General features: G+C 51.9%; 1 protein-coding gene across 1 annotated transcript in view; it reads right to left on the bottom strand.

Moving 5' to 3' along the window:
• SVOP (SV2 related protein) overlaps nucleotides 1–25414 on the bottom strand; it is a 32808-nt gene that overhangs the window by 5192 nt on the left and 2202 nt on the right. Inside the window, exons 2-12 of the mRNA XM_054173002.1 lie at nucleotides 21504–21664; nucleotides 18904–18989; nucleotides 15675–15773; nucleotides 13444–13515; nucleotides 12078–12202; nucleotides 9517–9580; nucleotides 7150–7275; nucleotides 5940–6068; nucleotides 3822–3895; nucleotides 3430–3506; nucleotides 1040–1147 (exon numbers count right to left, since the gene is read on the bottom strand). Coding sequence (XP_054028977.1) covers nucleotides 1040–1147; nucleotides 3430–3506; nucleotides 3822–3895; nucleotides 5940–6068; nucleotides 7150–7275; nucleotides 9517–9580; nucleotides 12078–12202; nucleotides 13444–13515; nucleotides 15675–15773; nucleotides 18904–18989; nucleotides 21504–21664 — 1121 coding nt within the window. The remainder of the gene's footprint in view (nucleotides 1–1039; nucleotides 1148–3429; nucleotides 3507–3821; nucleotides 3896–5939; nucleotides 6069–7149; nucleotides 7276–9516; nucleotides 9581–12077; nucleotides 12203–13443; nucleotides 13516–15674; nucleotides 15774–18903; nucleotides 18990–21503; nucleotides 21665–25414) is intronic.

Raw genomic sequence — 25414 nt, 5'->3', positions numbered from 1 at the left:
GAGTGGTCAGGGACTGGAACAGGCTGCCCAGGGAGGTGGTGGAGTCCCCAGCCCTGGAGGTGTTCAAGAACTGTGTGGCCATGGCACTGTGGGACATGGTTTAGTGGCCATGGTGGTGGTGGGTTGAAGGTTGGACTGGATGATCTTAGAGGGCTTTTCCAACCCAATTCTGTGGCAAGCAAGCTGGCCACAGTATCATTTCAGACAGATGAATGCTGAGAGATCATCTACACCTGCAGAAGCAATGGCTGCTTCACACCATGGTGCTTGCCCTGTGTCAGACTGATCATGGAAACCTGACTGGGGCTGGACACAGCTTCAGGAAGCAACTCCTCCACTGATTTGCTGGGCTCAGGATGCTTTACAAACAGTTCTGGAAAGTAATGTGTGCTTAAAAGTGACTCTGCCTCTGTGATTTAATTGGCTGCTCCTCCTCTGAATGCCTAATACAGTGCTTGGAAGGGATCCATGCTCAGATGGACTGTTACAGCTCCACAGAGCAATTACTGCAGATTTTAGCTGTGGTGCTGGTGATGCAGACACTCAGGAGAGCTACAGCTCCTGGGGGTGCTGCACATGGCAAGCAGTCCCAGAAAGGAGCTCCAGTGCTGCAGGAAACCCACTGGCACTGGGCCAGAGGGAAGAGCCCCTTTCATAGAATCTGTAAGGTTGGAAAAGGCCTTTAAGCTCATTGAGTCCAACCATAATTTCCTTGTGCCAGAGTCTGTTGCAACCACACCAAGCCCCTGGCAGTGAGGAACCAGTGACAGGATGAGGGGCAATGGCTTTGAGCTGGAAGAGGGGAGACTGGAGGTTAGGAAGAAATTCCTTCCAGTGAGGGTGGGGAGACACTGGAACAGGTTGCTCAGGGAGGTTGTGGCTGCCCCCTCCCTGGAGGTGTTCAAGGCCAGGTTGGATGAGGCCCTGAGCAACCTGGGCTGGTGGGAGGTGGCCCTGCCCACGGCAGGGGGGTTGGAACTGGATGATCTTGAAGGTCCCTTCCAACCCAGCCCATTCTGTGATTCTTACTGCCACTTACCAGGGAATTCTGACAGGGTTGTCCAGAGCAGATCAGTGTAGTCCTCCTCTGTCAGATACTCACAGGTCAGGCTGCATTTTGCTATGACTTCTTTCCTCCTACTGGATACTGTGGGGAGAAAGAGAGAGCAAAACCAACCACCCCACCCCAAGCATTTCATATCTTCTGAGCAATCTCTGCTCACCTTCCTTTACTCCTGCTCCACCTTTATCACTCTTACTGATGCAACTGATGGAAGGGAGGCACTGAAAAGACCCTGCCACACAGCAAATGTGTTCCACCTGCAAGACCCAGCTGCAACTGCACCCTTTCTCATCTTGTTTGTGGCAGGGGGACTGTGAGCCTGTGACTTATCTCTGGGACTTTCCTTCTCCCTATCAGAATGAAATCCCACCCTGCCTCATCAGCTCTGCAGGCTGAAGTTATTGCTCAGGCCAGGGATCAAGAAGAGAATGAACATCAATAATTCAGCTTCTCCCTCCCTCCCTAAGCTGGGATGCAAACACTTCAGCTGTACTTGGAGATGACTCAGTAATACCAGACCTTGGTAGAAGCAAACCTTTCTGAAGGGTGCATGCTCCTTGTTAGAGGCTAATTGGAATGACAGCCCTCAAACAGCAAACCCCCTGTGGGACCAGCTTGAGATCTGTCTTCTCCCAGTGCTACCCACCCTGATTCAATTATTCCCCAGCTGTCAGGCAGTGGTCACTAATGCCAAGTGTTGTGAATACAGCCATGCCTCCCCTGGGCAATCAATCATAGAATCAATAAGGTTGGAAAAGACCTCAGAGATCATCAAGTCCAACCTGGCACCCAACACCTCATGACTAACTAAACCATGGCACCAAGTGCCACATCCAATCCCCTCCTGAACACCTCCAGGGATGGGGACTCCACCACCTCCCTGGACAGCACATTCCAATGGCTAACAACTCTTTCTGGGAAGAACTTTCTCCTCACCTCCAGCCTAAACTTCCCCTGGCACAGCTTGAGACTGTGTCCTCTTGTTCTGGTGCTGGGTGCCTGGGAGAAGAGACCAACCCCCACCTGGCTACAACCTCCCTTCAGGGAGCTGTAGACAGCAAGAAGGTCTCCCCTGAGCCTCCTCTTCTCCAGGCTAAGCAACCCCAGCTCCCTCAGTCTCTCCTCACAGGGCCGTGCCCCAGACCTCTTCCCAGCCTCATTGCCCTTCTCTGGACATGGTCAAGTTTCTCAGTGTCCTTCTTAATTTAAGGGGCCCAGAACTGGACACAGGACTCAAGGTGTGGCCTAACCAGTGCTGAGCACAGGGCAGAATGAGCTCCCTGCTCCTGCTGGCCACACTGTTCCTGATCCAGGCCAGGATGCCATTGGCCTTCTTGGCCACCTGGGCACACTGCTGCCTCATGTTCAGCCTACTATCAACCAGCACCCCCAGGTCCCTTTCTGCCTGGCTGCTCTCAGCCACTCTGTCCCCAGCCTGTAGCTCTGCATGGGGTTGTTGTGGCCAAAGTGCAGCACCTGGCACTTGGACTTGTTGAATGCCATCCTGTTGGCCTCTGCCCATCTGTCCAGCCTGGCAAGGTCCCTCTGCAGAGCTCTCCTACCCTCTAACAGATCAACTCCTGCCCCCAGCTTGGTGTCACCTGCAAATTTACTGATGCTGGACTCAATCCCCTCCTCCAGATCATCAATAAAGATATTGGACAGGAAACTCTTCAAGCCTCTTCTTTTAGTGATCAAAGCCCTTTTGTTGGGGGTTTTTATTATACACAGATCTCCACCCAAAAGGGTGATGCTTTCCCACCATTATCTTTTTTTCCTCAGCAGGTCCTCACACCTTACACTGAGGGTGGTGAGAGCAGGTTGTCCAGAGAGGTGATGGGATGCCCCCATCCTTGGAACCATTCCAGGTCAGGTTGCTGGGGGCTCTGAGCAACCTGCTGCAGATGAAGCTGTCCCTGCTGCCTGCAGGGGGTTGGACTGGATGAGCTGCAAAAGTTCCTTCCCATCTAAAGCATCCTCTGATCTTGAGGAGCTGGGAGCTCCACAGCAGCAGTTCTCTCTGTCTCTGAGCTAATTGGGCCTGGAAGCTTCAATTTATTCCATCTTGCCCCCCACCCCCAGTAAGAACAGATACTTTTCCTAACAGGTCTCCCTTGAAGATTGTCTTGATGGTTTACACTTTGGGCTCAGAGACACTTGCAGGCTCTCTTTGCTTTGTGCAGGAGATGAGGAACACACCTGCACAGCTGGCAGAAAGGTTTCTAACCAGCAAGCCTCAACGTTCAAGCTGTCAGACTCAGCCCTTCCCCAAACCAAGAGCAGAAAGTGATTTCATAGAAGACATTCCACTACTTTAAAGCTATCCCAGCACTGATTTGGAAAGAAAAGATGGGAGTCATACTCACTGCTGCAGACATCTCCTGCTTGAAAGAATTCTGTAGTTAATAAAACTAACCCATAGTATGAAAAAGCATTGGAAAACCTGCAAGGAAGCAAATGAGAGAGGAAGCCTCAGCTGGTCAAAGCTATAGTAAACAACATGAATCAAACTGGAGCCTGCTGTGTGAAGACTCCCACTAAGTGCTGCCTCAAAGCTATTTCCTATCAGCACTCAGAAAATGAAGGGGCAATTAGATGCAGAGCGGCAGCAATCGGGTGGGTTAATAAATGTCAGGTCAATACAAGTCAGGGCTCTTCTGAGGGGGGAAAGCTGCTGTGTTTTAGTGATGCTGTCAAATGCCTCCATTAAAAACCATTTAGAAGCCTGCTGCCACTGAGCATTGATGTTTCCTCTTACCATATAAACCAGAGTAACAAGGTGGTCCATCTAAAATGGGGGGTAAAAAGGTCCCGCAGCTTGCCTCGGTCTGCCTGTGGAAAGCAAGAGGAATCAGATGGTCACAGCTCCTGGCCTGGAGGACACAGGCTGGCCAGGGTTCACAGACCCAATACGGTTGGGAAAGACCTCACAGATCATCAAGTCCAACCTGGCACCCCACACCTCATGACTAACTAAACCATGGCACCAAGTGCCACGTCCAATCCCCTCTTGAACACCTCCAGGGATGGGGACTCCACCACCTCCCTGGGCAGCACATTCCAAGGGCTAACAACTCTCTCTGGGAAGAACTTCCTCCTCACCTCCAGCCTAAATCTCCCCTGGCACAGCTTGAGCCTGTGTCCTCTTGTTCTGGTGCTGCTTGCCTGGGAGAAGAGATCAACCCCCACCTGGCTACAACCTCCCTTCAGGGAGTTGGAGAGAGCAAGAAGGTCTCCCCTGAGCCTCCTCTTCTCCAGGCTGAGCAACCCCAGCTCCCTCAGCCTCTCCTCACAGGGCTGTGCTCCAGACCCCTCCCCAGCCTCATTGCCCTTCTCTGGACACCTTCAAGAGTCTCAATGTCCTTCTTAAATTGAGTGGCCCAGAACTGGACAGAGGACTCAAGGTGTGGACTTGATGATCTTTGAGGTCTCTTCCAACCTTGGTGATTCTGTGTGGCTTAACCAGTGCTGAGCACAGGACAGAATGACTTCCCTGCTCCTGCTGGCCACACTGTTCCTGATGCAGGCCAGGATGCCATTGGGCAGGTGGGCACACTACTGGCTCATGCTCAGGGCTGTCAACCAGTACCCCCAGGTCCCTTTCTGCCTGGCTGCTCTCCAGCCACTAGTTAACACAACACACAGGACCAGCTGCTATAGCTCAGGTTTCAGATCTTCTACTTGTAGGAGCCACACTGGAGCTGGGATCCAAGTAAAGAACTCTCTAGGAGCACAATGACAACACAAGCAGTTCATGCATGGGGCACACTCCTCCTCCACAGGAAAGGTGAGGATCTGCCAGATCAAGGTGGGGCTGGAAAGAGGTAGAGCAGAACTTTGCCAGCTCACAGGTGGCACAGAAGTTGTGTGGCCCAAAGCCAGCTCCTGTACATGAGAGCAGCCCCTCAGGGCTTCTGATCTCAGGCACTGAGGAGCCAGAAGCAGCCCTCTTGCAAGCAGCCCCCTTTTAAACTGTGTGGTTCTCAGAGACAGAGGAGGGCTCAGCCCAAAGTCTTGTGGTTAAGGGAAAATACTTTCCCACCCCACCCTGAAAACAGAACCATCCCAAACTGGGACAGCCTTCCTGCACAGCCCAGCAAAGCTACTGCAGCTCAGCAGAAGGAGCTCAAGGCTGGAGCAGATGATAAAGGCTGCACCAGCTGATCCTTGGGGTCCCTTCCAGCCTGGGAAATCCTCACTGATGCAGGCCTTAGAAAATCAAAGCTCCAGCTCTGATTAGTCAGAGGCTGTCATTGCCAGCAGGCTCCTGCCTAGCTTTACCATCTTGCCCTTAGTCAAACCCCACAGGCCTCCCTCTGCTGGCCTTCCTTGCTGGCTAACTTTGTAACTTCCTTTCTCACCAAAGGCTGCCCTGTAAAGGCAGAGCTGCTTTAGGGGTTGACAGAGGTGCTGCAAAGCTGGTCAGACAAAGCTGACATGAGAAGAAATCCAATGCAATTCACATGGCAACGTGCAGCTCAGAACTGACAGCCTGAATGTCTCCCTGCACCCGGACGGAAGAGGAGCCTGCAGGTTTCCCACTCCGGAATAACTCAGGATTAGATTAAAGCTTCAGAACAGCTCCAGAGCCAAATTCCACCTTGTCTCACAAGATCTGGGAGATCTGAGCTCTTCAGTAGCCCCAAGGGTTGATTTAGGCTTAACAAAAGAGTCTCAGAGTGAGGTTAAGGAACATCAGTGCCCACTTGAAAGCTCCTTTTCACAGGCACCAAACTCTTCCCACCCGGGCTCACCTCCCCTTTGTTCAGGACTGGCTGGGGCATTCAACTCCAACTTGCCATTGATGATTGGCTTAGGAATGCAGCCCGGTTTCAGTGTATCCCACGTTATTAAGGTGCCTGCAACCTGCACCTACCTGTCTGGAAGTAATTAATTTCCCCAGAGGCATCGGGGCTCCGTTTTCCGTCGCTATCCTCTTTAAAGTGGCGATTGCCTTCTCCTGATTCCCAGATAACACATCATACCTGGCACTCTCTGGCAGCCACTGAGGGAGAAAAAGCAGATCACACACACCCCCAGGTCAAAACCACAGCAATAACCAAACTGGGGAGCTTCTCGGGGTGAGGGGGGCTTTGCAGTGGGGAGTCTCGGTGACTGCAGCAGACCACTCACACGGAGGGGCTCACAGGACGGTGTCAGACTCCTCACCAGGCTGTGAGGAACTGCAAAACCCCACCTGCACCACTGAATTCCAGTTTAAGCTCTTCCCCTTCTGTTACTTTGGGCATAGCCTTGAGAAATGGCAGGATTTCTGCAGGTTCTCTACATTAGATCCTCTCCAGAGGAGAGGCAAAGCACCCGAGGGAGATGACCAGATGCTCTCAGCAGGAGGGGATCTTCTCAGTGCTCAGCAACATCTACGGGGGGAGGGGGGGGAGAAGGGGCAAGAAGGGCCAAATTCTTTCCAGTGGTGCCCAGTGACAGGGCAAGTGGCAATGGGCACAAACTCTGGGACCCAGAAAGTTCAACCTGAACAGGAAGAGAAACTTCTTTGGTGTGAGGCTGCTGGAGCCCTGGAGCAGGCTGCCCAGAGAGGTTGTGGAGTCTCCTTCCCTGCAGAGATTCCAAACCTGTGTGGACATCGTGATGCTGGGCAAGCTGCTGTGGGTGCCCCTGCTTGGGCAGGGTGGGGGCTGGACTGGATGACCTCCAGAGCTCCCTTCCTACCCGCTACCAGCCTGGGATTCCGTGACAAAACGATTTCAAACCCTACAGAGCAGCCGGGGAAACAGCAGCAGCTTTTAATTAAACATTGATTCCACTGAGCTTAGCTGAAACAAAGTCATTAAACTGAGAGAGCTTTCCAGGCCTGATTTGGCTTCACAAAATTCCAGCCCACCATTGTCCTCCAGCAATTACAGTCACATAAACCCAGCTCTCACTGGAACCTTTCTCCCAGCACCCTGTTGAAACGACAGCGTTTGTGTCGCCGGGGGCAGATGCTTTAAAGGAGACAGCAACAGAGGGCTGAACGCTGTCACCCCTTTCCTCCAAGCAGGCTTCAGAATGAGGGAGGGGAGTGGCAGGTGGGTGGGACACAGGTTTGGCTTTGAAAGAATACCTACAAAGCACAGGACAGCGAAGAGCAAGAGCGGGAGGGCAGAAAGAATGAGCAGCCACCGCCAGCCGAGAGTGGGCATCACCACCACCGCCAGCAGGACTTCAAACACAGTCCCAATGGCCCAAAAGACCTGCCAAAGGGAAAAGAAAGAGTCACCAAAGGAGGCTGAAGGGTGCTCTTAAGGTCTTCTTGCTGCTCACATTCCCAGCTGTGCTCTCCAGGGGTGGCTGGAGAGAGACATTTCAGGTCTGCACCGCTGGATGGGCGCAGCCCAGGAGTCCGAAGGGGTTTGAAGGGTGGCAGCAGCTGACAGGTTCCTTGCTGCAATCCTAGCACTGACCCTAGGCACTTGTGTTCAACTGCAGGCAGCTCCTCATAGGGAACAGACTCATCACATGGTGTTTAAGCAAAATGGTAGAATCATAGAATCAACAAGGCTGGAAAAGACCTCAGAGATCATCCAGTCCAACCTGGCACCCAACACCTCATGGCTACTAAACCATGGCTCCAAGTGCCACATCCAATCCCCTCTTGAACACCTCCAGGGATGGGGGCTCCACCACCTCCCTGGGCAGCACATTCCAATGGCTAACAACTCTGAGAAGAACTTTCTCCTCACCTCCAGCCTAAACCTCCCCTGGCACAGCTTGACACTGTGTCCTCTTGTTCTGGTGCTGGGTGCCTGGCAGAAGAGACCAACCCCCACCTGGCTAAACCTCCCTTCAGGGAGTTGTAGAGAGCAAGAAGGTCTGCCCTGAGCCTCCTCTTCTCCAGGCTAAGCAACCCCAGCTCCCTCAGCCTCTCCTCACAGGGCTGTGCTCCAGACCCCTCCCCAGCCTTGTTGCCCTTCTCTGGACATCTTCAAGTCTCTCAATGTCCTTCTTAAACTGAGGAGCCCAGAGCTGGACACAGGACTCCAGGTGTGGCCTAACCAGTGCTGAGCACAGGGCAGAATAACTTCCCTGCTCCTGCTGGCCACACCATTGCTGATCCAGGCCAGGATGCCATTGGCCTTCTTGGCCACCTGGGCACACTGTCCTGCCTGGATGTGGTCCTGTGTGACCTTCTCTAGGTTTCCCTGCCTTGGCAGGGGGGTTGGACTGGGTAATGTCCAGAGGTCCCTTTCAACCCCTACCATTCTGTGAGTCTGTGATTTATCTGTCTGTGAGTGTTATCCCCAGCTACCACTGTGAGATTTGTGCTCTTTGTTTTCCTTTCCAAGCTACCAAAGCCCCAGGATTTGGCCTGCAGGTGAAGGAAGCCACTGATAGCTTTTCAGGAAATCATGGAGCTGGCCTCCTCATGCACCTCCTACCCACACAGGATGATTCTCCTTTAGATTATCTAGGCTTGAGGAGGGCAGATTTAGACTGGATATTAGCAAGAAGTTCTTTACATGAGGGTGCTGAGACACTGGAACAGGCTGCCCAGGGAGGCTGTGGATGCCTCCTCCCTGGAGGTGTTCAAGGCCAGGTTGGATGAGGCCTTGAGCAACCTGGGCTAGTGGAAGGTGTCCCTGCCCATGGCAGTGGGGGCTGGAACTAGATGAGCTTCCAACTAGGTCCCTTCCAACCCAAACCATTCTATCAATCTATGATTCTGCCCCCACTTGGCTGATGATTTAACACTCAGAAGGTATTTCTGACCCAGGGGTGCTCAGAGGCAGCCAAACTGAGGCAGAACCAAAGTGCTACAGAAAGGAGTAATTCATCTACTGACCTCTGTTTCTGAAGGACTCATCAGGTGGCTGCAGGTCTATCTCAGGAGACTGTTTCTGCACTGAGAAGCTGTTTCAGGTCAGTATAATCTTCAAGGTCCCTTCCAACCCAAACCATTCTATCAATCTATGAGGTTTTTGCACAGGGATGTTCCTTCCAAACTGACTGAGGGAGCCAGTTCTGCTCTTCTCTGACCCTTCAACCATCCATTAAAGGGCTGTGAACATTGCCTCCAAGTATTTAGAGGGCAAACTGCTGCTCTCTGTGATTTTGTTATGTTTGGCTTGAACAGAGGGAGCTGGATTTAGCCCTGCCTTTACTGAGCAGGCAGCTCTCCATCAGCCATGACTGAGCTGTAGATGACTTTCACCATGAAATGAGGAGACACCCAAGTGTCCTCCCTCCTCCTGCTAACAGCAGGAACTTATGGGTGCAAGTTCATTTCCAGGCTCAACACCAGGAGTGGAGCATTACAAGGATGCTTCATGCTGCTCTGGGACCTGAGCTAGTACCAGTGTGTGGGGGCAGCCTCAGCTCCACACTGACTTTGACTGTGTCTGCATGTGAGATTTCCAGCCAGGAGGATGGAAAGGATGGATCCAAGAGCAGAATCTGTCCCTCTAGGGACCAGCACATGCAGTTATGCCACTCACCTCTATTAATAAGATGCATTTTGCTCTGGCTTTCATTGGAAGGAATTCAGCATATAAGGTTACCCTGTGAAGAGTGGACAATGAGAGAGCTGAAATGTCAGCACCCTGAGGCACACTCCCCACCAGCACAACAAGAGAGCTTCCAATAGCTTTGACTGCAGGGTGCCCCCTTCCCTGGAGGTGCTCAAGGCCAGCAAACCAGCACTCCACATTGCTGGGTAAAGTGCTTCTTCAGAGCTTTACAGCTGGCTCAGAGAACTCCACATCACTCTACTCTCTGATGGGTGAACTGAAACTCAGCAGGTTTGGATTCACCCCTTGGATTTACCTCCAAGAGGTGACTACTCTCAAGGTCTGCTCCTGTTTCTGGTGTAAAATAATTTGGATCCTTTTAGTTGGGCAAATCAGAAAGAAACCAGGCTGGGAAAGGCCTTTCAGATTGTTGAGTCCAACCACTCTCTAGTTCTTGCCAGGGGAGGTTTAGGCTGGATGGTAGGAAGAAGTTAGAGACTGGCCATTGGAATGTGCTGCCCAGGGAGGTGGTGGAGTCACCATCACTGGAGGTGTTTAGGAAGAGACTGGCTGGGGTGCTTGGTGCCATGGTTTAGTTGATTAGATGGTGTTGGGTGAGAGGTTGGACTCAATGATCTCAAAGGTCTCTTCCAACCTGGTTAGTTCTATTCCATTCCATTCCATTCCACCAAGCCTGGTGCCAAACATGTCCCTCAGCACCACATCTCTGCCTCCTTTACACCCTTCCAGAGATGGAGATTCAACCTGGGGAGCCTGCTCCAGGCCTTGCCAAGGCTGTGGATTATCCACTAGCTGGGCTACAGTCATCTCACATGGGGCCCTGGTGAGCAGCATTAACACTTCTGCAGCGCAGAGCACTATGAAGCCTGAATCTTGGTCTTTGCTCTTCTCCTGCCTCACTGCAGTTGTGCTCAGCTGGAGCTGCCTGGCAGGAGCTGCCTCACTGCTGGTCAACACACAGCAGGCTGAGGACTCTCCTGTTTCACACACACTGCTGTGCAGCTTCTGAAGGTGGGCAGGGGAGCAGCAGCAGCAGCAAATTAATAACATTCTGATGTTCCCTCTCAGCTCTGAACCTTTGATCTGGGAATGGCAAGAGGAAAGACAGGCTATTGATTGGCCTGGTGAAGCAGCCCAGGAGCCATCAATCAGAGGTAGGCTCTGACTGCTCTGAAGCAGCACCTCCATGGGGCAAAAGGCAAAAACTGAATCAATTATTAACAAAGATAAAAGACTGCACAGAGAGAGAAGGGCTCTGCTCTTCTCTTTCCATTTAGAATTAAAAGCCTACAGCAGAGTTATTTATTCCAGGTGGAAAATTTAGTGGTCCTCCTCTTCAGGGAGTGGAGGGACAGAGTAATGGAGAACTGTCTTGGCACTGCCTCCTGCTAAATGTGTCTGAGCCATCCAGGAGTCTTCAGTGCTCCAGGTTGGTGTGGTTATGGAATGCCAGCTCAGGTTCAGAGGTGAACCTTCAGGCTCTGACTGAACCATAACCTGCAGTTTGGCAATCAAGAGGCAGGGCTCAGCTCTGCCTCTAAATGCAAGTGTTTAGGCCATGTTTTTGGCACCTCACTCCAAGGAGGACACTGAGGTGCTGGAACACATCCAGAGAAGGGCAACAAAGGTGGCAAAGGGTCTGGAGAACAGGGCTGGTGAGGAGCAGCTGAGGGACCTGGGGTTGTTCAGCCTGGAGAAGAGGAGGCTGAGGGGAAACCTCATTGCTTTCTGCAATCCCTGAAAGAGGTTGGAGTGAGGTGGGGGTTGGTCTCTTCCCCCAAGGAACAAGTGATAAGACAAGAGAAAATTTCCTCAACATGCCCCAGGGGAGGTTTAGGTTGGCCATGAGGAACAATTTCTTCCCCTTGAGGATTGTCAAGGCCTGGCCCAGGCTGCCCAGGGCAGTGGTGGAGTCCCCATCCCTGGAAGGATTCCGAAGCTCTGTAGATGTGGTGCTGAGGGCCATGGTTTAGTGGTGGCCTGGCAGTGCTGGGTCAATGATTTCACCTGATCCTAAATGACTTTTGTAGCCTAAAGGATTCATTGGGGCTGGACTTGATGTCCAGAAGTTCTTTCCAACCCCTACCTCCCTGTGATTCAGTGTGACTCTCTGGTTCTGTGACCCATCTTCACAACTAGACCTCATCATGCCTTATGGACAGTCCAGCCACACAGTGCTCAGGACAGCTCCAAAATGCTGCCTGCTGTGTTTTATCCACTTCCAGGTGGGCTCTTTGGGCCTCTCACTTTCACTGTGGTTTACCTGAGGGAATGAGAGAAGCTTAGAAGGCCTTAAGGCACATAATCCACTGAGGAACCCAGCTTGTGCAGACAGAAGCCACTGCCAATCACCTCAGGGATGCACTGGCTGCCTCCAAAGCCTGCTCAGAGCTCAACATCTGGGCTCCAAAGCATTTGAAATGAAAGGGGTTGGGGACAAGTGGACAGAGGAAGGGCTTTGATTTGAGATAAGCACTTGAGATAAGCAAGAGAAAAGAGGAAGTTTGGACTTGTGACTCTTTACTTACGACTGAGGCACTCCTCCAATGCCAAAGCCCACCAGGCCCCTCAGCACCAAGATCCAGCTGTACACAGGTGCAAACCCACTCAGGATCCCATAGTAAAGTGTCCACAGCACGCTGATCTTCAGGCCCTGGGTGAACAAACAAGCAGGAGGGAAAGAGAGCCTCTGCTGTAACACAACCAGAATGTACAGCAGAGCTTCAAGCTCCTGTTAGGTTATGGGAGGTCACTTCTGGCTCTGCTGAACCACACACAATCCCAGCATGGTGGGGGGTGGGAGGGACCTCTGCAGATCATCCAGTCCAGCCCCACCTGCTCAAGCAGGGGCACCCACAGCAGCTTGCCCAGGATCACAATGGCCAGGGAGGTTTGGAAGCTCCCCAGAGAAGGAGACTCCACAACCTCTCTGGGCAGCCTGCTCCAGGCCTCCAACACCCTCACACCAAGTAAGTTTCTCCTCCTGTTCAGGTGGAACCTCTGAGGCTCCACTTTGTGCCCATTGCCCCTTGTCCTGTCTCTGGGCACCACTGAGAAGTGTCTGGCCCCATTCTCTTGCCTCTCACAGCTCCTTTAGCTCTTGCTGAGCATTAAGCAGATCCCCTCTGGGGCTGCTCTTCTCGAGGCTCAACAGCCCCAGGGCTCTCAGCCTTTCCTCCTGACAGAGATGCTCCAGGCCCCTCAGCATCTTTGGCAGCTTCCACTGGACTCCCTCCAGTAGTTCCCTGTCTATCTTGACCTGAGGAGCCCAGAAAATGACACAATACACCAGAAATGGCCTCACTAGGGCAGAGCACAGTGGGAGGAGAACCTCCCTTAACCTGCTGGCCACACTCTTCTTCACACCCACCAGGAGACCATTGGCTTTCATAGCTATGAGGGCACATTGCTGGCTCTTGGGCAATTTGTTGTCCACCAGCACTCCACAGAGCTGCTTTCCAGCAGGTCAGGCCCTCACCTATACTGGTGCAGGGGGGTTAGAATAGAACAGAATTAACCAGGTTGGAAGAGACCCTTGAGATCATCCAGCCCAACCCATCACCCAACACCATCTACTCAACTAAACCATGGCACCAAGTGCCTCATCCAGGCTCTTCCTAAACACCTCCAGTGATGGTGACTCCACCACCTCCCTGGGCAGCACTTTCCAATGGCCAATCTCTCTTTCTATGAAGAACTTCTTCCTACCATCCAGCCTAAGCCATGGGTTCTTCCTCCCCAGGGGCAGGACCCCCACACTTGCCTGCTGAACCTCCTGAGCTTCCATTAATTGTGCTTCACACATGTGGGCTGTGACACCTGTGAACCTCATGCACTGAAGCATGCAGATGGCAGACACATCAGAGCACATTCCAGCAGGAGCTGCAGACTTACTGTTTTCCTCCCATACTGGTCTGAAATGTTTCCCCAGAGGGTGGAGCTGGACATCATCCCCACAAACACCACCTGCCAAACACCAGAAGAACATCTTCCTCTTAACAAGAAGGGAAGTGACCATTTCCATGTGACAGCAAAAAGAACACAACAGTGCCAGCAGAAAATGCCAGCTCTAACACCAGAGTAAAACGGCCAGGGGGGTCTGGGTGCAGTTCCTTTGCAGCAGAGGCCATTAAAGACAATTCCCCACAGAGTGAGAGTGTTCAGAAGTCACTTTGCTCTTGCCCAGGAAGGGAGAGGAGTGTCAGCAGACTGCTTAACCCAAAGTCTCTCAGCTTCTTCCAGTGGTGGGCCCATTTCCCCTTCCTTTTGTTCAACTCAGGGATCTAAACACAGCACAACCCCCTCCCCAAATCTCTGCCAGGCTACCTGTCAGCACCTCAGCTGCTCATCTGTGAGCTGCTGAATCAGAGCAGTGCTGAAGAGTTTTGAGCTTTTGATAAGTGTAAGAACTTGGTGGAACACCCAGGGTGGGGTGGTGGAGTCACCATCCCTGGAGATGATCAAGAAACCTGTGGCCATGGCACTTTGGGACATGGTTTGAGGGCCATGGTGATCTTAATTTGACAGTTGGAGCTGATGACCTCTTCCAGCTGACACAGCTCTATGAATTCCATGAATTCTAAGAAGTGACTGGAGAACACAGCTTGCAGCTAAATGGGAATCATTGTCTTGTTTAGGGCTTTTTGGGGTTTGCTGAAGGGTTTCCACAACCCACAAAGTTATCCTCTCAGCAAGGATTCACTGGGAGTTTTCCACCACTGGTTAGGGGTCAGGCAAGTGGACACAGGAGCAAGTGCCTGTGTTGGAGGGGAGAAGCAAAGAGGTAGCCCTAAGTCAGCTTTGCAATTGAAAGACCCATCCAGTGGCAAACCAGAATGTGCACTTTGGTATCACACACTGGCAGCCCAGCCCTGGAAGATGCTGAGATCCCCAGTTCCATCAAACAGATCCATGAACAAAAGCTGATCAGTGTAGCTTGAGGTGAGACAGAGCTGCTTGAGGAGCCCAGTGCTGCTCAGCCTGCTCACCTCCAGCTCCTGCTGCCATTCTCAGCAGGTTGTCTCCAATTCAAATGGGGATAAAATTAGATCTTACAGCTTTAGGAAAGCCTGGAAAAAGAGATGGAGGTGTCAGAGAAAATATATTGTAGCCTCTTCTGAGGTGACACCAAAAGCAGAGGCAATTCTGTGCATGCAGAGAGAAACTCAACCCTGCTGGTGGCAAAACCCAAGAGCATCTCCCCCACCAGCACATAAACCCACAGGGATTCTGCCTGAGCAAGGAGCTCCCAGACAAGCAGGAAGCAGGGTAAGAAGCAGTTCTGTTTGTCAGAGCTTCTGCTTCATGTCCACTGTCCCCTTCTCCTTCTGATTTTCCTCACCAAGAAGAGAATTGTACTGGGCTGAGAGAGGGAATGAGACCCTCCTTCAAATGGGGGGGGGGGGGGGGGAGGGAAGGATCTGATCTGAACTGATTGAAATCCACTGAGCCCTTTGCCCAAGTTACAAACCACCAATGGCATCAAGAGCTAAAAAGGAGAAAGAAATGTAAGGCCAGCCAGCAGATGCCACACAGCAGTGACAGAGACAGGGAGGGAAGGGCTGCGAAATGAGTTTCCTTATCCCCACAGGCACTGCACGTTTCCAGCATCAAAGAACCACATTAAGAGGTACTTGGCTTGCAAAGATCTCTGAGTGATGCACCTCAAACATCAACTGCCTGCTGCTTCTCACCCCTCCCAGTCTCTGGGCAAGAGATCCTCAGTAGGGTGAGAAAGATTTGGGAGAGAGATAGTCAGCATTCAACCATCTTAGTCAGAATTCAACCACCTTTTTTTGGTGGTTTGGGTTGTGTTTTTTTCACCCCTCTTAACCAAATGGTTTGACTCTTAGGAGGAGTCTGAGTCAACTGCTGTATATTCCTGGCAGTTCCACGAAGCACTGAACAGGGAACTTGCAAAACGTCCTCGGCGCTCCCTGGATTTCATTCCTTCACGCTCTGCCTCTTGCAGCTCTCACCTGCCTATTCTCCTGAGTCCAAAGCACTCTGGCAGAGGCCAGGAGCAGCTTTCCCCCCCACCCTGGGACAGAAAGCCTGGTGTGTGAATCCCAAGGAGTGGAAAAAAACCCTTACAGAACACAGGAGCTGTCAGTTAGTTTTCCTACCGATGTGAGCAACGCAACCTGCCAGCTCGGTAATCGCCACTCACAATGAAGCTGAGGAGCTAGGATACTTAAAATCATCATTTCCATAGCATCTGCCATCTAGAAGGGTGGGGGGAAAAAAAACAACAAACAAGAAAGAAAGAAACAAAAACATCAATCAGTCACTGCCTGAAAATGAGGATTCATACAGCAGCCAATAAACCTTCTCGGGATTCAATTGGTCTCTGCTCTGTGGCGCTCTGGAAGCGAAACGAACACATCCGAGTGCCAGGTGCTGCACCTCAGCAACCACAGGCAGGGCTACAGGCTGGGGGCAGAGGGGCTGGAGAGCAGCCAGGCAGAGGGGGACCTGGGGGTGCTGGTTGATGGTAGGCTGAACATGAGCCTGCAGTGTGCCCAGGCGGCCAAGAGGGCCAATGGCATCCTGGCCTGCAGCAGGAACAGTGTGGCCAGCAGGAGCAGGGAGGTCATTCTGCCCTGTGCTCAGCACTGGTTAGGCCACACCTTGAGTCCTGTGTCCAGTTCTGGGCCCCAATTTAAGAAGGACACTGAGACTCTTGAATGTGTCCAGAGAAGGGCAACAAAGCTGGGGAGAGGTCTGGAGCACAGCCCTGTGAGGAGAGGCTGAGGGAGCTGGGGTTGCTTGGCCTGGAGAAGAGGAGGCTCAGGGGAGACCTTCTTGCTCTCTACAATTCCTTGAAGGGAGGTTGTAGACAGGCAGAAGTTGGTCTCTTCTCCCAGGCACCCAGCTCCAGAACAAGAGGACACAGTCTCAAGCTGTGCCAGGGGAGGTTTAGGCTGGAGGTGAGGAGGAAGTTTTACACAGAGAGAGTGATTGCCCATTGGAATGGGCTGCCCAGGGAGGTGGTGGAGTCACCATCATTGGAGGTGTTCAGGAGGAGACTTGATAGGGTGCTTGGTGCCATGGGTTAGTTGATTCTATTCCACTCTATTCCATTCTATTCCATTCAGTTTGCAAGGAGCGGTGGAGGTACACAGTGTGCAGAATCATAGAAGCACAGAATCACCTGGGTTAGAAGGGACCTCTAAAGGTCTGGTCCAGCCCCTCTGCAGTCAGCAGGGACACCCTCAACTAGATCAGGTCACCCAGAGCCCCATCAAGCCTCACCGTGAACACCCCCAGGGATGGGGACTCCACCACCTCCCTGGGCAGCCTGTGCCAATCCCTGACCACTCTGGCAGCAAAGACATTTTTCCTCATCTCCAACCTCACCCTCCCCTGGCACAATTTCCACTCCTTCTATCATCTGATACTAAGAAGAAGAGACCAATCCTCACCTCACTGCCACCTCCTGTCAGGGAGTCACAGAGAGCAATGAGGTCTCCCCTCAGCCTCCTCTTCTCCAGGCTAAACAAGCCCAGTTCCCTCAGCTGCTCCTCCCCAGCCCTGCTCTGCAGACCCTTCACCAGCATTGTTGCTCTTTTCTGGACCCACTCCAACCCTTCAGTGCCCTTTTTGGAGTGAGGAGCCCAGAACTGAACCCAAGACTGGAGCTGTGGCCTCACCAGTGTCCAGTACAGGGGCCCAATCACTTCTCAGCTCCTACTGGCCACACTATTCCTGATCCAAACCAGGCTACTGTTGGACACAGCACTCTGGGAAATGGTTTAGTGGCCATGGTAGTCTTAGGTTGACAGCTGGACTTGATGATCTTACAGGGCTTTTCCAACCCAAACCATCCTATGACTCTATTGACAGATCAGCAGTAGATCTAAATTCCCTGTCACTGATCAGGAGATTGTACCCTGGCAAATGCAGGCTCCAGAGATCATAGTATCATAGTATCACTCAGGGTTGGAAGGGACCACAAGGATCAGCTAGTTCCAACCCCCCTGCCATGGGCAGGGACACCCCACACTAGATCAGGCTGGCCAGAGCCTCATCCAGCCTGGGCTTAAACACCTCCAGGGATGGGGCCTCAACCACCTCCCTGGACAACCCATTCCAGGGCTTCACCACTCTCATGGGGAAGAACTTCCTCCTCACCTCCAGCCTGAATCTCCCCACCTCCAGCTTCATTCCATTCCCCCTAGTCCTATCACTCCCTGAGATCCTGAGCAGTCCCTCCCCAGCCTTCTTGTAGCCCCCTTCAGATACTGGAAGGCCACCATGAGGTCACCTGGGAGCCTTCTCTTCTCCAGACTGAACAGCCCCAACTCCTTCAGTCTGTCCTCACAGCAGAGCAGCTCCAGCCCTCTGCTCATTCTCCTGGCCCTTCTCTGGACACCTCCAGATCCCTCTTGTAATAGGGGCTCCAGCACTGGAGGCAGTACTCCAGGTGGGGTCTCCCCAGAGCTGAGCAGAGGGGGAGAATCCCCTCCCTGGCCCTGCTGGCCACACTTCCCTTGCTGATTGGCTTTCTGGGCTGCAAGTGCACACTGAGAGCTCCTGTTGAGCTTCTCCTCCCCCAGCACCCCCAAGTCTCTCTCCTCAGGGCTGCTTTCCAGCCAGTCACTGCCCAGCCTGCATTTGTGCCTGAGGTTGCCTCCACCCAGCTGCAGGACCCTGCCCTTGGTCTTGTTGAACCTCCTGAGGTTGGCTTGTGCCCACCTCTCCAGCCTGTCCAGGTCCCTCTGGCTGGCATCCCTTCCCTCCAGCCTGTCTGCTGCACCACACAGCTTGGTGCCATCAGCAAACCTGCTGAGGGTGCACTCAATGCCACTGCCCATGGCACCCACAAAGATGTTGAACAAGCCTGGTCATCATCACCCCAAAATGTACTCAGTGGATCAGAGAGAGCAGCAGAGTGAAAGCAAAGCCTGTCTTTCTCTGCACTGGAAGTACCCAGCTGCCATTCACCTGAAGCTGAGGCTGCAATAATATTGATTAATCCAGAAACCAGAGATTATGGGATGGATGTTGCAAAATCACCTCATGAACAACTAAGCTCTGCCTCTGGAGGAGCAGTGCCCTTTCTATTCCAAACAAGCATTTGAGGCAGGGAAGCAGAATGATTTTGCAAGCCCTGATTTGTGAGAAGCTCAAAGCCAGGGGAACCAATTCATTACCCACCCCCCAGACCCCCTTCCCCCCCCCCCAACAACTATGAGTCCAGCTGTCAGTTTAGAATTCCAAGTGAAATTCCTTCTTTACTGGCCAATTCTCTGTTTGGAGACTTGGTTTTGGGGAGAGAATGGCTCCACTCTCTGAAACCACTCAGCTTCTCTACCTGGTGATCATGCAGGTGACCCTGATACAATTACTTGCCCAGGCCAATCCAGTAATAATGGAGAGCTTCCACTGGAACTTTCCAAAGCCAATGGCTTCCACTGCATCTTCCACCATGAAAGTATCTAGAAAAGAAAGGAATTCCAGTCCAGAAGTTTGCTCTTTTCTGGTAAGATCCATCCCTTGAGACAGCATTTTCTGGGAGTGCAAGCACTTAGTAACTGAGCTCTGATATAATCCAACAGAGAGCTGCTCTGCTTTCACACAGCCCCTGCTCAGGGAAATCTCTGTGTCCTTTGGGAGCTGTGCTAAAGCCATAACAATCCTAAATACTCCTCAAGTGTTTCATTCACAGATCACAGAACCACAGCATGGCAGGGGCTGGAAGGGACCCCTGGAGATCAGCCAGTCCCAGCCCCCCTGCCAAGGCAGGGGCACCTAAAGAAGGTCACACAGGACTGTGTCCAGGTAGGTTTGGAATGTCTCCAGAGATGGAGGCTCCACCAGCTCTCTGGGCAGCCTGCTCCAGGGCTCCAGCACCCTTACATTTAAGGAGTTCCTCCTCGTGTTGGGATGGAACTTCTGATGTTCCACTTTGTGCCTGTTAGCCTTTGTCCTGTCACTGGGCACCACTGTAAAAAGCCTGGTGCCATCCTCCTGGCACCCACCCTTGAAGTATTGATTAGCATTGATCAGATCCCCCCTCAGGATACTCCTTTCCAGCCTAAAAAGCCCCAATTCTCTCAGTCTCTCCTCCTCACAGAGGTGTTTCAGTGCCCTCAGCATCTCTGCAGCCCTTGGTTGTACCCTCTCCAGCAAGTCCCTGACCTTCTTGAACCAGGAAGCCCAGAGCTGGACCCACTACTGCAGATGTGGCCTCACCAGAGAAAAGTAAAGGATGAGGAGGACCTCACTTGACATGCTGGCCACACTCTTCTGGATGCACCCCAGGATGCCAATGGCCTTTTTGGCCACAAGGGCACGCTGCTGGCTCGTGGCCATCCTGCTGTCCACCAGAACTTCCAGGCTCTTACACCCAGAGCTGCTCCCCAACAGATTCACACAGTACCAGTGACTCCAGCACATGTTCAGCCTCTTACTACTGGGAGTGACTCCACCAGCCTCTGAACTGCAGCTTCCTCTGGGGAGAGGTGCATGAGCTGTTCACCGCAGCAGCCCTGTGCAAGTGTTGGGAGCTGCAGAAGAACCTTCTGCTGCACAGAGTCAAACTGTAATTACTGGAATCAAGAATCTGTTCCAAGACACACACATATCTTCAAACATGCTCTTGTTGAAACTGCTGATGGTTCCTGTTTTCCCACACACTGCCATGACCTCATTACTTCGCTCTGTCTGAAGACAGCTCAGATTCCTCTGCTCCAGAGCAAAATGGGATAGGCAGCACACACAAGAAAAATGCATTTGGATATTCAAACTGTTGAAATCAATTTTAAGCCTCCAAGTTTTAACACTTCCAGCAGTGTTTAAGAGTAGATTGGCCCCAACAAAGCTTCATCCAGCTAAGAGCTGGCCAAGAGTGAGGTGGGAGGTGGTAACACGCAATAGGACAAGAGGGAATGGCCTCGAGGTGCCCCAGGGGAGGTTTAGGTTGGACATCAGAAGACAATTCCTCACTGAAAGGGCTCTCAAAGGCTGGGACAGGCTGCCCAGGGAGGTGGTTGAACCCCCATCCCTAGAAGGCTTTCAAAGAGGCAGAGATGTGGTGCTGAGGGCCATGGTTTAGCACCAGCCTCGGCAGAGCTAGAGAATGGTTGGGCTGGATGAGCCTCAAGGGCTTTTCCCAATCAAAATGATCCTCTGATGCCTCACAAAGCAAAAGGCAAAACCACAAATCAAAAGGAAGTCAAACAAAATCTGACACAAGGAAGCAGAGATGCCACAAGAGCTCAGTTGGTGACTTCAGCCCAGATGCCTGAAGTGCTGGCACCAAAGCTCAGCACTTTGGGCTGTGGCATCACCTGGAATTCTTTGGGTGATGTGCCAACGGAAATTCCACAGATCTCTGAGGGTCTGACCCTCACTGGTGTGCTTTGAGGAAAGCAGTGAGCTCACTCCATGCTCTTCTGGCTTCCTGCTGCAGCACTATGATAATAAATCATTCCCTAGGAAAATAGTTATCCTGGAAGAGGATGTGCTAAGGCAACAACCAACAACTTCTCAGTGGGGTTACCTTCAGGGCAGCCAGCACCTCCCTGCCAGGGAATGGAATGGAATGGGATAGACATTCAGCCTGTAGCTCTTGTCTGGTAGGCAAGGAGAAGACTGGAACACTGCCAAAGCTTCATGCTGAGCCCTGAAGCTGAGCCACTGAGCTCCTGTAAACTTGGTGAGGCTTTAGGAGTTGTAAAGGGAACTAACTCAAACCTCCTGTAAGAGAGAGGTGGTGACAACTGGACACACAGCTCCTTAACAAGAGCTGCTGCTGGTATAAAAACAACCACACAAAACATCCCTCAGAGGCAGCAAACCCTTGATCTTCAGGTGGAGCAATCTGCCTGTGTTATGGTGTTATGGTCTCCTCCTTTGCTCTCTAACTCGCACTCAGCTCGGTTGCAGCGTGACTGCCACGGAGAGGCCACACCGCTCTGCTCACAGGCAAAACCAAGAAGCCTACTCACCATCAGTTGGGTTGGCAAATTCTTTTGGCACTGGAGCTCCATCCTCGAGCTCCACAGGCTCTAGCCCTGTCTGAACACCCTCAATCTGGATCTCGTGCTCTCCTGAGATGCCATCCTCGTCCGACCTCGCGCTCTCCCCGGTGCGGCGAAACTTGACCACCCTGAGGAGACAAGAGACAAGACTGAAGACTTTGGAGGGCCCTCTCCAGGTTGAAGCTGGGTTTGCTTGGCCTTGAAGCCCTCTTTGGTCAAACAACAGACAGATTTCTTCCCATCCTTCTGTCTCCAGCTCACACCCACAGGGAATGCTGTGGCTTTTGTTTGTGTCTGCTTTTAGATGTGGTTCATGAAATCACAGAATGCCTTAGGTTGGAAGGGGCCTCAGAGATCACCTACTCTAACCTCCTAGCCATGGGCAGGGACACCTTTCAGCTAGACTTGGCTGCTCAAGGCCTCATCCAACCTGGCCTTGAACACCCACAGGGAGAAGGCATTCACCACCTCCCTGGGCAGCTTATTCCAGAGTCTCACAACCCTTGTACTGAAGAACAACTTCCTAAGCTCCAGTCTAACCCTTCTCTCCCTCAGCTTCAAACCATTCCCTCTTGTCCTGTCTCTAGACACCCTCATGAAAAGTCCCTCTCCAGCCTTCTGGTAGGATCCCTTCAGCTGTTGGAAGGCAGCTCTAAGCTCCCTCTCCAGCCTGAACAACCCCTGCTCTGTCAGCCTCATAGCAGAGGAGCTCCAGCCCTTGGAACTGTGCTTGCAGCTGGCTTTCAAATAGCTCCAGGGTGCCTTGGTACGAAAAAAGGATGCCAGTGGGGTAACTTAAAACATGCAGGTTACAAAAAAATGTGGTAAAATGATTGATATTTAATGGCAACCATGTTTGGAGAGTGAATTGAACCTAGTCATGCCACTGAATTTCAGGTGCTCTGCCCTTGGAGGGAGAGCCCCACCTCATTTGTCCACCTCTCTTCCACGTGGGTGATCGGTGTCCTGCGTCCCAGGAGAAGTGGAAGCCCTGCAATCTGTCAGGTTTTCAAACATCAGTTAAAAGGATTCACAGAACAACACAATGAATTGACTGATCCATCATGAGGATGATTCATAAATTCATTGCTAGGGTTGGAAGGGACCTCAAGGATCATCTAGTTCCAACCCCCTTGCCATGGGCAGGGCCACCTCCCACTAGATCAGGCTGCTCAGAGCCACATCCAGCCTGGCCTTAAGAACCTGTGGCTATGATTGCTTTCATCTCTTGTCTTCAGCTGAAGTCTTTAATATCCTCTAATTAATGAATTAATTACCTGTATTTCAAGAAACTGATGTCCAATACTTGCTTCACCTGTGCAGCTTTGCAGCCTCTTAGATGAGGAGGTGGGAAGAATAAGGGAGTGAATCAAAAGATACTTCTTTATTCCTTAAACCCAAGTCAAGGTGAAGAGTGCAGCTGCCTGCCAGTACAGCCCTGGCATAGGAGATGAGGAGTGTCACATGAGAGTCATGCTCCTGGCTGCTGGTATTAAGAAGAGTGTTGGGGTGCACTCAGAACAGTGTGACCAGCAGGTCAAAGGAGGTTCTCCCCCCAGCTGCTCTGCCCTGGTGAAGTCATACCTGGAGTACTGGGTCCAGTTCTGAGTATCCCAGTTCCAGAGGGACAGCACACTGCTGGAGAGAGCCCAGTGGAGGCTCCATAAATGCTGAGGGGCCTGGAGCATCTCTGTGTGCAGGAAAGGCTGAGAGCCCTGGGGCTGTTGAGCCTGGAGAAGAGCAGCCCCAGAGGGGATCTGATCAATGCTCAGCAAGAGCTAAAGGACCTGTGAGAGGCAAGAGGATGAGGCCAGACTCTTGTCAGTGGTGCCCAGTGACAGGACAAGGGGCAAAACTGGAACCCAGGAGGTTCCATTTGAACAGGAGAAGAAACTTACTTGGTGTGAGGGTGCTGAAGCCCTGGAGTAGGCTGCCCAGAGAGGTTGTGGAGTCTCCTCTGGAGAGATTCCAAACCCACCTGGCCATTGTGCTCCTGGGCAAGCTGCTGTGGGTGCCCCTGCTTGAGCAGGGGGGTTGGACTGGATGATCTCCAGAGGTCCCTTCCAGCCTCCACCATGCTGGGATTCAGTGAATGCAAGAGATTCCTCAAGCTTCCTTCACTTGCCCTGCAACATCACTGCCACTTTTGTACCTTGGCAACTGACAATTCCTTGGACTTCAGAGAAACATTATTAGTTTTTCACTACATCCAGTTAGTCCTGCTCCTGCCTCTTCTGACTTCCAAAACTGGGAACATTTTAATTCTACACCAAAGTGCAGCAGAGAACCACTTGAGCTCCAGTGCAACCCTTCAGTTTAAGGGTCAGCAAACTCAAGCCTCAGCATCCTGGGCAACTGCAGCTGCCATGCATGTGAGACATTCCAAAAGGAGACCTGAAAGACTCCTCCTCTTTGGCAAGACCTCAGCTCCTGTTTTCTCTTACAAGTGCTGATGACACAAGCAATACTTAAGAGAAAGGTGAAGGATAAATCTCCTGTAAATGGATTTTGGTCCAGTGGGGGACAGGAGGATGGAGGAACAGACATCTTGGTCACCCATGGGGTTTGTTACAAAGACAGAACAGCCAGACCACAATCTGCCAGTCAGTCCAGCTCAGGATTTCACTGTGCTGGAAACAGAAAGCAGAGGGATGCAGAACAGGAGCATTTTCCCCTCACAGTCCTGCCACATATATTATTTCCCTGAGCACATCCCAGCTGGAGAATTTCACACAGTCACTGCTGATGTTCTGCCAGTGACCTGGAGAGAGAGAGAGAGAGAGAAGTGCAGTGACCACCCTGTGAGGTTATCACTCATCTGTAGGACAGCAGCTCTGGAGGCTGCTCAGATGGTTTGGGGTGATTTTTTTTTCAGGTAAATGGGGCATTCCAGTATCTCTCTGGGGCAAATATTCTTTGCCCTGCTGTACAGAATCATAGAATCAGCCAGGCTGGAAAAGACCTCAGAGACCATCAAGTCCAACCTATAACCTAACACCTCATGACTAACTGAACCATGGCTTCAAGTGCTACGTCCAATCCCCTCTTGAACACCTCCAGGGATGGTGACTCCACCACCTCCCTGGGTAGCACATTCCAGTGGCCAATTACTCTTCCTGTGAAGAAAGATCATCCACTTCAACCTCCCTGCCATGAGCAGTGACACCTCTCAACTAGACTCAGTTGCTCAAGGCCTCATCCAACCTTGTCTTCAACCCCCCTGGGGAGAAGGCATCCACAACCTCCCTGGGCAGCCTATTCCAGAGTCTCACCACCCTCATACTCTCCCTCAGCTTAAAACCATTCCCCCTTGTCCTGTCCCTGGACACCCTTATGGAAAGTCCCTTTCCCACCTGCCTATAGAATCCTTCAGGTCTTGGAAGGCAGCTGTAAGGCCTTATCTTCTCCAGGCTGAACACCCCAGCTCTCACCTGAGGCAGGAAAGGCAAAGCTTTCTCTGGCCTTTATGTCTTGGCAGACAAGCAAGAGGACCACAAGTTATGTTTTCTAAGACAGCACTGGAAGATCTTGAGACACAAACCTTCAGACTTCTTTGAAATGAGCAAGGACATTATACTGAGTGCAGTGAAAACTGGAGCTTCTCTCCCACCCTCCTCTGGGGTATGCTGAGGATCTTGCACTCAGGTGTAAGAGAAGAGAAACAAACCAGTGCAACTTCAGTCTGAAGTCAGGTGGAGATTCAGTTCCACTGAGAAACTCAACTTGAAATTAGGATTATTATTAATTCTCAAGACAACCATCCTGGTCTGAATTCTCTCTTCCTGACCCTATAGGACAAACAGAATGAATTATTAGCCAGGGGTTCATATAGTCACTGAAGACCTAACCCTCACACCACTTGCAAGACACAGACTGTC

Source organism: Dryobates pubescens, chromosome 25, assembly GCF_014839835.1.
Source record: "Dryobates pubescens isolate bDryPub1 chromosome 25, bDryPub1.pri, whole genome shotgun sequence".
In the NCBI taxonomy this organism is placed as follows: Eukaryota; Metazoa; Chordata; class Aves; order Piciformes; family Picidae; genus Dryobates; species Dryobates pubescens.
Note: the sequence above shows the minus strand (reverse complement) of the source record. Positions and strands in the feature narration are given on the sequence as shown.